General features: G+C 46.9%; 1 protein-coding gene across 4 annotated transcripts in view; it reads left to right on the top strand.

Moving 5' to 3' along the window:
• Positions 1-10871, top strand: part of STX1B (syntaxin 1B) — a 107013-nt gene that overhangs the window by 36865 nt on the left and 59277 nt on the right. For all 4 annotated transcript variants that reach the window (XM_075584396.1, XM_075584395.1, XM_075584394.1 and 1 more), the window contains one exon: positions 9082-9156. In XM_075584396.1, coding sequence (XP_075440511.1) covers positions 9136-9156 — 21 coding nt within the window. In that variant the 5' untranslated portion in view covers positions 9082-9135. The remainder of the gene's footprint in view (positions 1-9081; positions 9157-10871) is intronic.

Below are 10871 nucleotides of genomic sequence, written 5' to 3' on the forward strand. Positions count from 1 at the left end.
AAGCGTGTCTTAATGCAGTGCCTGGGGGTGGAACCACACGTCACCGGGTCATACCACCAACGAGCTCAGCGCTGGTTAACGGGAGAAAAGCAATGATACTGCGCTGGGTCTCACAACGGCCTGCATTGGGAAGCGGCCATTTTAGAAACGTGAGCCGAGCAGGAGGGTATTTCCAGATAAAGCCCCTTTATGGACGTGAAAGAGTGTTAATAAAAAGCAGCGGGACTTTGCGTGGGAAAAGAAAGAAAACGAAATATTACGCCTTCGTCCCAACCACTGGCGCCGGGCGGGAGTCTTTAGGTTATACTCCGTATTGGTATATATCGCAGCATAGTTATACCCGTCTGGCAGATGGGAACGGGCATAAATCAGTAACTCTGTAATGTAACACTTTAACTGCTAGATAAATGATTCTTTTTTAACATTTGTGAGGGGCCCGTTAGCTTCGCAATGCCAGGCCTCGAAGCCTAACTATGACAAACTCAAGCAAAGCCACAGAAGGTACAACGCGCGCAGCGTTGGTTAAGAGCAAAACAAATCCCTGCGTTGCGGTGATCAGGGCAAAGCTACAAGCTTCAAATATTTTTTGGGGGGGTTATTTAGAAAATGACAATGGCCATCTTTCATCAGCTCCAGGGAAAAAATTATATGAGAAATGAACCGGGTGATTTTGTAATGAGGAGTGTAAATACATATATATATATACAGTGGTTGACAAATCACCAAAAAATCTACTCGCCACACAAAAAAATCTACTCGCCACCTAGTACCAAACGTGTGCTGCTTGGGCCAATATTTACTCGCCCGGGGGTTAAATCCACTCGCCCGGGGCGAGCAAATGTATAGGTTTGTCGAACACTGTATATATATATATATATATATATATATATATATATATATATATATATATACATACATACATACATACATACATACATACATATATATATATATAATACACATATATACACACACAGTTGGGTCTGGAAATAATTGGACACTGACACAATTTTCATAATTTTGGCTCTGTACGCCACCACAATGGATTGGAAATGAAACAACTGAGATGCAATAGAAGTGCAGACTTTCAGCTTTAATTCAAGGGGTTGAACAAAAATATCGTATGAAACGTTTAGGAATTGCAACCATTTTCATACACAGTCCCCTTATTTCAGGGGCTCAAATGTAATTGGACAAATTAACACAATCATAAAAAAATGTTCATTTTTAATACTTTGCCGAGAATCCTTTGCAGGCAATGACTGCTTGAAGTCTGCAACGCATGGACATCACCAAACGCTGGGTTTCCTCCTTTGTGATGCTTTGCCAGGCCTTTACTGCAGCTGTCTTCAGTTGTTGTTTGTTCGTGGGTCTTTCTGCCTTAAGTTTTGTCTTCAGCAAGTGAAATGCATGCTCGATCGGGTTGAGATCAGGTGATTGACTCGGCCATTGCAGAATATTCCATTTCTTTGCCTTAAAAAACTCCTGGGTTGCTTTCGCAGTATGTTTTGGGTCATTGTCCATCTGTAAAGTGAAGCGCCGTCCAATCATCTTTGCTGAATTTGGCTGAATCTGAGCAGACAATATATCCCTATACACTTCAGAATTCATCCGGCTGCTTCTGTCTTCTGTCACATCATCAATAAACACTAGTGACCCAGTGACATTGGAAGCCATGCATGCCTATGCCATCACACTGCCTCCACCGTGTTTTACAGATGATGTGGTATGCTTCGGATCATGAGCCGCTCCAAGCCTTCTCAATACTTTTCCCCCCCCATCATTCTGGTACACGTTGATCTTAGTTTCATCTGTCCAAAGAATGCTGTTCCAGAACTGGGCTTGCTTTTTTAGATATTGTTTGGCAATGTCTAATCTGGCCTTTCTATTCTTGAGGCTTATGAATGGTTTGTACCTTGTGGTGAACCCTCTGTATTTGCTCTCGTGAAGTCTTCCTTTTATGGTAGACTTGGATAATGATATGCCTACCTCCTGGAGAGTGTTCTTCACTTGGCTGGATGTTGTGAAGTAGGCTTTTCTCCTACGATCATCCACCACTGTTGTCTTCCGTGGACGTCCAGGCCTTTCTGTGTTGCAGAGCTCACCAGTGCGTTCTTTTTTTCTCAGAATGTACCAAACTGTTGATTTGGCCGCTCCTAATGTTCCTGCTATCTCTCTGATGGATTTTATTTTTTTTACAGCCTAAGGATGCCCTGTTTCACTTGCATTGAGAGCTCCTTTGACCGCATGTTGTGGGTTCACAGCAAAAGCTTCCAAATGCGAATGCCACACCTGGAATCAACTCCAGACCTTTTACCTGCTTAATTGATGATGAAATAACGAAGTAATAGCCCACACCTGTCCATGAAACAGCTTTTGTGTCAATTGTCCAATTACTTTTGGTCCCTTGAAAAAGAGGGGGCTACATATTAAAGAGATGTAATTCCTAAACCCTTCCTCCAATTTGGATGTGAATACCCTCAAATTAAAGCTGATAGACTGCACTTTAAGCCCATATTCATTATTTAATTGTAACTTGAATTTATTTTGGTACACAGCCGAAATAACAAAACTTGTATCAGTGTCCAATTATTTCTGGACCTAACTGTGTATATATATATATATATCGGGGAGGATAGTAGGGGCCGATTGGTGGGTAGAATTTGGGTTATTTGGGGTTCTCGCTCGGTTCAAGAAATAATATTACAATTCTACATAGATTTTAGTGTGTTCCATTAATTATAGGATATTTCTGTGTGTATATATATATCTATATTAGGGTGTACACCTGTCCGGTGCTGCCGGTGTCCCGCGCGGACTGAGATTCGGACAGGACGTGTTTAATAAGATGGTTTCGGAGTCGGTGAGTCACATTCCCATGATGCCGGGAGTGAGCGTGAGAAGCAGTCCCGCTCCGTCCTGCGTACACACGGATATCATCGCTGGGACTCCCACAGAGGGAGCAAGCGTTCCCTTTGTTCCTCTCCTTCGCCTCCCGTCGCTCTTTCTGATTACAGCTCACACAGCCTGACACATTTTCAATAATGGCCCACACTTTCTTATTGGGTTTTCTCCCCCCTACCCCCCACCACCCCGCTCCCCCTCGCTCCCCCTTTTCTCTTTAACTCGTTTCCTGCATGTTCCGGACTGTTCTGTTACACCCAGTGGGGGATTTTAAGATCCGCCGCCCCCAGGCCCTTACATGTGGCGGCCCGCCTACTCCCGAATCGCAGCGTCAAAAACGTGATGTCACATTGTGTCACGTTGCCATGGGAACGAGACGCCGCGTCATGTCACGTTTGATGTCCGTGGCATCATTTGACACTGCGATTCGGAAGGAGGGCTGCAGCAAGGAGACAGCCACCACATAGAAGTGACTTCCCGTCAGGCCCGAGAGCTCGGCAAATGTATTTGGGGGCGCAAGTTTTTGCCGCCCCCAAATTTTGCCGCCTTATGCCAGGCCTAAAGGGAAATCCGCCAATTGTTACCCTCCTCTCCCCCGAATCCTGGCTTTGATTTCTGAAGTTAGCCACCTTCTGCTCCACCGTGTCACAGGTCTCGGCCTACGTCGGTTCAGAGCTGCATCTCCCTGCACAGCTCTTACAGGCGATCTCCCTGCACAGAGATAGCTGCATCTCCCTGCACAGCTCTTACAGGCGATCTCCCTGCACAGAGAGAAGCTGCATCTCCCTGCACAGCTCTTACAGGCGATCTCCCTGCACAGAGAGAGCTACATCTCCCTGCACAGCTCTTACAGTCGATATCCCTGCACAGCTCTTACAGGCGATCTCCCTGCACAGAGAGACACTGCATCCGGCGCCCTATACCGAGCCTGTAACTCGGGAAGCAAGGGGTCCCCGGGGCTGAAATCAATGCGTTCATCTCTGGAGACCCCCTGCTACAATACTGTGTGATTAGTGTGATTAAAAGTAATTTAAAAAAAAGATTCATTACCTTACCGGCTAGCTAAGGCAATGAAGTGGTAGGGGTTAAACAGTACCTGGTTTCTTCTGGGGTATAGGGGGTGGGTGAAGGGTGTAGTTGTCCCAGAGTGGGTGGTTAGGCCTGCCGGGAAGGTAGCTGGGGAGGGGGGTTAACTCCTTCACTACCATAGTGGTGAGAAACGCTATGGTAAAGAAGGGGTTAACCACTCTCGATACCCACCTGAGAGGCTTAACCACCCACCCTGGGGCAAATAACCCCTATCACCCGATCCCTCTATCCCAGAGGAAACATTAACATATTACAATCCTACCACCCATTCTCTCTACCCCCTCCCCCCCCCCATAACACATACAGTACAATAATGGGCAAAATAACTATTATCCAGATCTATAGTAATTAAGGGGTTAACTCTCCTCCCCCGTTTCCCCCTCCGGGACACCTAACCACCTCACCGGGGCAACTATCCCCTCCCCCGCTACCCATTGATTGTCTCAGTGGTACACCATGCCCACATAGTATGGGCATGGTTTGCCACTACAGCAATGCAAGGGAAATCTACCAATAAAAAAAAAGCACTGAATAAAATAAATTACATTGCAATGCAAAAAAATGCCAATAAACCAATTGATTGGCACAGTGGTACACCATGCCCATATAATATGGCAATGAACGGCAAGCTAAAAATAACACAGGCACAAAATAAAACACGACATTTAAAGAAAAGAAGCATTTCACAATAAAGCCATTGATGTGACTGTGGTAAAAGTTGCCCACAATATATGGGCACGGATTGCCACACCCACAATATATGGGCACGGATTGCCACACTCACAATATATGGGCACGGATTGACAGACTCACAATATATGGGCACGGATTGCCACACTCACAATATATGGGCACGGATTGCCACACTCACAATATATGGGCATGGATTGCCACACTGACAATATATGGGCACGGATTGCCACACACAATATATGGGCACGAATTGCCACACTCATAATATATTGGCACGGATTGCCACACTCACAATATATGGGCACGGATTGACACACACAATATATGGGCACGGATTGCCACACACAATATATGGGCATGGATTGCCACACTGACAATGAATGGGCAGCCTAAAAAAATACACAATTAAATAACATACAATCAATGTTTTTCTTATCTTTGCTATCTTCACCCCCGTCCTACATGAGCACCAACTGTTGACCCTCGACGCAATGATCCTCAGCAGCCAATGCGAAGAAGTCCGTGTTCATATCCTGATTGAAGAGACGTCTCCCCGGTGAGTTCTTCATTATTTTCTTCTTTCTTTTCTTCAGTCTTCTCTTCTTTAGTTGTGATCCAATGGGGCGGATGTTGTCCTGTCGGCTTCTTAAGCTCAAATGACACGGGACAGGCCTTATATAAGTCTTGTGATGTCACATTTGAGTGTCAAATGGTACACCCCTAATTCGATTGGCTGGTGTACCATGTGACTGTGTTTTTTTTTAAAGGATGTGACGTCATCTTAAAGGGAGGGAAGCCAGCCAATCAGGAAGGATATGCTTCCTTCCCTTTAAAATGACGTCACCAGAAAAAATGGCTGCCATCGCATTGTAATCCAACCAATCGGATTGGGAGATATACCATGTGAGGCATCACATGGTACACCCCCAATCTGATTGGTTGTAGTACCATATGATGGCAGCCATTTTTTAAAGAATGACATCCCTCCCTTTTAGATGACGTCACATCATTTTTTTTTTTTTTTTTAAGTCTGTCATCACATGGTACTACAGCCAATCAGATTGGGGGTGTACCATGGGATGCCTCACATGGTATATTTCACAATCTGATTGGTTGTATTACCATGTGATGACAGCCATTCTTTTCTGGTGACGTCATTTTAAAGGGAAGGAAGCATAGCCTTCCTGATTGGCTGGCTTCCCTCCTTTTAAGATGACGTCATATCCTTTAAAAAACAAACAAAAAAACCCCCAGTCACATGGTACACCAGCCAATCGGATTGTGGGTGTACCATTTGACACTCAAATGTGACGTCACAAGACTTATACAAGGCCTGTCCCGTGTCATTTGAGCTCAAGAAGCCGACAGGACAACATCCGCCCCATTGGATCACAACTAAAGAAGAGAAGACTGAAGAAAAGAAAGAAGAAAATAATGAAGAACTCACCGGGGAGACGTCTCTCCAATCACGATATGATCACGGACTTCTTCGCATCGGCTGTTGAGGATCATTGGGTCGAGGGTCAAGAGTTGGTGCTCTCGTAGGACGGGGGTGAAGACCTCAATGGTAAGAGAAACATTGATTGTGTGCTATTTACTTGTGTATTTTTTTTAGATTGCCCATTGATTGCCAATGTGTTTATCTATGCACCTTTTGGGCTATAAATAAGCGCAGTATTTGTCCTGCATCGGATTGGATCCGGGGGTCTCCGGAGCTGGCCCACATTAATAACAGCCCCGGACACCCCCGGGTCCAATCCCATGTAGGAAAAATACATTTTTTTTTTAAAGTCTTACCGCAAATCCCATCCCGCTACCCTTGGGGTGGTGGGACGCGATCTGTGAGCAGCTCGCTAGGTGAGAGCCTCGATGTTCTCATCGGAGCTTCTAGAAGAGGGTGATTTTATAAAAAAAACGCGGGTTGGAGCCGTTTGTCAGCTCCCGCTCGGTGTGATTAGGCCGCAGCGCTACTGCTCGGGGAGATGCACTTCCGGTGTGAGTTTGGCAGGTTAACGGAGCTTTCTGAATAGCAAACTTGCCAAATCGGATGGGAAGTACTCGAAATCCTCTGAGTTAGTTATCGAAGCTACTAGAATAGGCCCCAAAGTGTCCCTTATGAGGGACTTAAAAGCTATGGATATCTTGGGGTACTGTGGTGATCTCTTCAAGTGGCAATGTTGGTCTGAAGTGGTGATCTGTAATTTTGACATGGGGATTTGTTTTGGCGGCCATCTTGGGTTGCCACAGTGATTTCTTTTGAGCGGCCATCTTGGGTTGTAGTGGGGATTTGGTCAAATCGGGCATCTTGGTCATGGTGATTTGGTTTTAGCGGCCATCTTGGGTTGCCGTGGTCATTTAGTTTGGAGGCATCTTGAGGTGCCATGGTAATCTCTCCACACAATTGCCAGTGAGATGGATCCAGGCGGCCATGTTTGTCGCCGGTCTGTGTGTGTCATGGCCTCGGGAGGATGTGGTGACTGTGCTGTGTTGTGCTTGCCTTTGTTGTGAGTCCTGGAGTTACAGTCTAAGAATAAGATGCTTCCTTGTGCTCCTGTCCCTCTCCCTTCTGCCCCCCTCTCCATCGCTCCTCTCTTCCACTTTTCCATTTTCTCACCTTCTCTCTCCCCCTTCCCCTGTCTCTCTCTCTCAATCTATACCCAATCTCTCTCTCTCTCGTCTTTTCGGTCCCTCCCCATCTCTATTTTGTGTCCTCTCTTCTCTCTCTCCCCCTTAACCCCCTTCCTGCCATCCTCCACCTTTCCTAATCCTCCCCCGTCCTCTCCCAATCCCCCATCCTCCCCCAATTTCTCTCTCCCTCTCTCACCCCATCGTGCTTTCCATGGCTCTCCTTCCCTCTCACTTCCTTTCTCCCCCTCTCTCTTCCTTTCTCAGCTCATTTCTCTAACGCTCACCATCCTGTCTGTTTACTCTCTCCCCTACGCTCCACCTCTCCCCCCTTCCCTTCTCCTTTCCATCTTCTCTCCCTGCTTTCCTTGATCCCTCTCTTCCCTTCTTCATTCTCCCCATCTTCTCTCTCCTCTCACACCCACTTTCTCTCCTCTTCCTTATCTCTTGTCCCGCCCTCCTGTCTCCCCCTCCTCCTCCCTTCTCTCCCCTCCCTCTCTCCATCTCTCCTCTTCCATTCCATTCCTCCCCTCTTCTCTCTCTCCCCCCCTTTCCTCTCCTCCTCTTCTCTCTCCCCTCCTCCCCTCTCTCTGCGGGAAAGCTTGTGTTACACACCGCTTGTGTGACCTTGTGGGTCTGGCTGTGGTCTCTGTCCTGTGATATCGCGGCACCGTTACTAAATATACCTTTCTCCCCTGGATCTCTCATTAACCCTTTATGTCCGACTACAAGTTCTCTCTCCTTATCCCCCCCTCTCTCTCTCTCCCCCACTCTATCTCTCTCCCTCTACCCCCCCTCTCTCTCCCCCATTCAGTCTCTCCCTTTATTTCTCGCTCACGCTCCCTCCTCCCTGCATCACTTTCTCCTTCTACCTTTTCTTTCTTAATCTGATTGTACACATTCCTAATGTTCTCTCTTTCGTCGTTCTCCCCTTTTTCTCAAAATTTTTCTCTCTTTTTCTCTTTCTTCTCTCCCCCCTTTCTCTCTCCACCTTTCTCTGTTCTCTATTCCCCTTTCTTTCATTCTTTTTTCTCTCTCTTCCCCTTTCTCTTTTCTCCCCCCCTCCGCTTCTCTCTTGCTTCTCTCTCTCCCCCTTCTCTTTCCTCCCTCCCTCCCTCTCTCTTCCCCCTTCCTCTTTCCTCCCCCTCACTCTCTGCCCCTCACACTCTCCCCCTCGCTCTTCCTCCCCGTGCTCCCTCCACCCTCTTCTTCCCTCCACCTCTATCTCCCTGCCCCACCTCTCTCTCCACCCTCCCTCTCCCATCTCCCTCTCTCCACCCATCCCCGCCCCTCTCTCTCCTCCCACCCTCTTGCTCCCTTCTCCCTCCCTCCTCCCTCTCTTCCTCCTCCCCTCCCTCTCTTTCTCCTCCCCTCCCTCTCTTCCTATCCCCCTTTCTCTTTCTTCTCTCTCTTCTCTCTCTTCCCCTTTCTCTTTTCTCTCTCTACCCCTATTCTCTCTTGCGTCTCTCTCCCCCCTCTCTTTCCTCTCCCTCCCCCTCTCTCTTTCCTCTCCCTCCCCCCTCTCTCCCTCCCCCCTCTCTCCCTCCCCTCCCCCCTCTCTCTCCCTCCCCCCTCTCTCCCTCCCCTTTCCTCCCCTTCTCTCCCTCTACCGTCTTCTTTCCCTCCCCCTCTATCTCCCTGCCCCACCTCTCTCTCTCCCCCTCCCTGTCTCTCTCCTCCCCCTCCCCCTCTCTCTCCCCCCTCCCTCGCGCTCCCTCTCTCCCTGCCCCCCTCTCATCCTTCCTCTCTCACACATTCTCTCCCTTTTAGGCTAAAGACAGTGATGATGACGAAGAGATCGTACATGTGGATCGAGACCATTTTATGGATGAATTCTTCGAGCAGGTGAGTGTCTGGGACCCCACCAACTGGATATGTGTATATATGTGTATATATAAAACAGAAAAGGACAGCGCAGGCTCCATAGTGTAAATCGGTAAACGATTGTAATAAAAGCAAGATAAAATCAGGCCACTCACAAAGGTAGGTAGAACAAGCAATCTGTACACGGAATTCGTCTGAACTCTCTGTCGGTAGACAGCTGGAACCTCGCAGTTCGAGGCGTGTGACGTGTATCCGCTTCCGGATCCGGGTGCGCTCCAGATAAGTGTGTCCACACAGTAGCCCCACCGGCACAATCGTTGTACCTCTCCTGGTTCCACAGCTGCTATCCGTGTACTCGTTCTCACAGACTCCTTGGTGAACAGTCCTAATGCATAATATGTACAGTATATATATATCGTGATGGAGTCCCTGTCTCTATCTGCTGGAGTAGTGCAGCAAGTGTAGTTTCCAGCACACAAACAGTCAAATTCCTCCTGGAGAGGCTAGCTACAAGTGTAGCTAATTAGCAGAGAACTCCTGAAGGAACAGGAGTTTTAAAAGGCAGACAGAGCTGCCACTCTGAGAGACTGCTTTCCCCAGAGAAGGGGGACAGAGAGAGACTTCTCCCCAGCCAGGAGGAGCTGGCTGGCACAGTCCCCTAGGACTGCTGTGGAAGCAGGGCTGTCCTGTCCAGCACATTGGAGCTACAGATGGATTTCCTGGACTCTCGTGGGGCTGAGCCCACCCCCAACAAAACAGATAAGGACTTTTGATATTTGCTGTATCTGTAAACCGGACTGTGGGTTTTTGGTCTGATAACCAGCTTATCTGGCGGCAACCAATTAGAAAGGGTTGGAGTAATGTTTAGTCAGTCTCCAAAGAGGAGTAGGTGTTTATTTTATGATTTTGTTTCCTTAAAGGGACGGTGGGCCTATTGTTTAGTTACTATTGTGCAGTAATAAAAACCCTGTTTAATAAACCCCAAGGTTTCCTCCCTTGAATATGGATATATATATGGAGATATGCTATGGACTATATATATATATATATATATATATATATATATATATATATATATATATATATATATATATATATATATATATAGTCCATAGCATAACAGGGTTGCACACTAGCCTTCTCAAAATGCTGATGCTTGTCCCATAAAGCAGATAATATACTTGTATAGTTACCAGAGTAGCCAGAACTGGTCAGGTGGTCCGGTGACAGAGAGACAGCACACAGTGGTATAGAAAAAAACCTGTATTAAAGATAACGCAGAACACCAAAACCAACGTTTCGGTCCTCAACAGGAACTTTCCTCAGGGCACTACCCTATACCACTGTGTGCTGTCTCTCTGTCACCGGACCACTGGACCAGTTCTGGCTACTCTGGTAACTATACAAGTGTGTATATATATATATATATATATATATATATATATATATATATATACGCACACACATGTCTCTGCAGGTGGAGGAGATCTGAAGCGCTTGGTGTATATGTGTATATGTGTATATATATATATATATATATATATATATATATATATGTGTGTGTGTGTGTGTCTCTGTACAGGTGGAGGAGATCTGAAGCGCTTGGTGTATATGTGTATATGTGTATGGAGGGGAGGGGAGGAGAGACAGTAAGAGAGGGGAGGGAGGAGAGTAAAGGGGATGGGGTGAGAGACAGTAAGAGAGGGGGAGAGAAAAGGGGAGGGGGAGAGACAGTA

Source organism: Ascaphus truei, unplaced genomic scaffold, assembly GCF_040206685.1.
Source record: "Ascaphus truei isolate aAscTru1 unplaced genomic scaffold, aAscTru1.hap1 HAP1_SCAFFOLD_570, whole genome shotgun sequence".
NCBI lineage: Eukaryota > Metazoa > Chordata > Amphibia > Anura > Ascaphidae > Ascaphus > Ascaphus truei.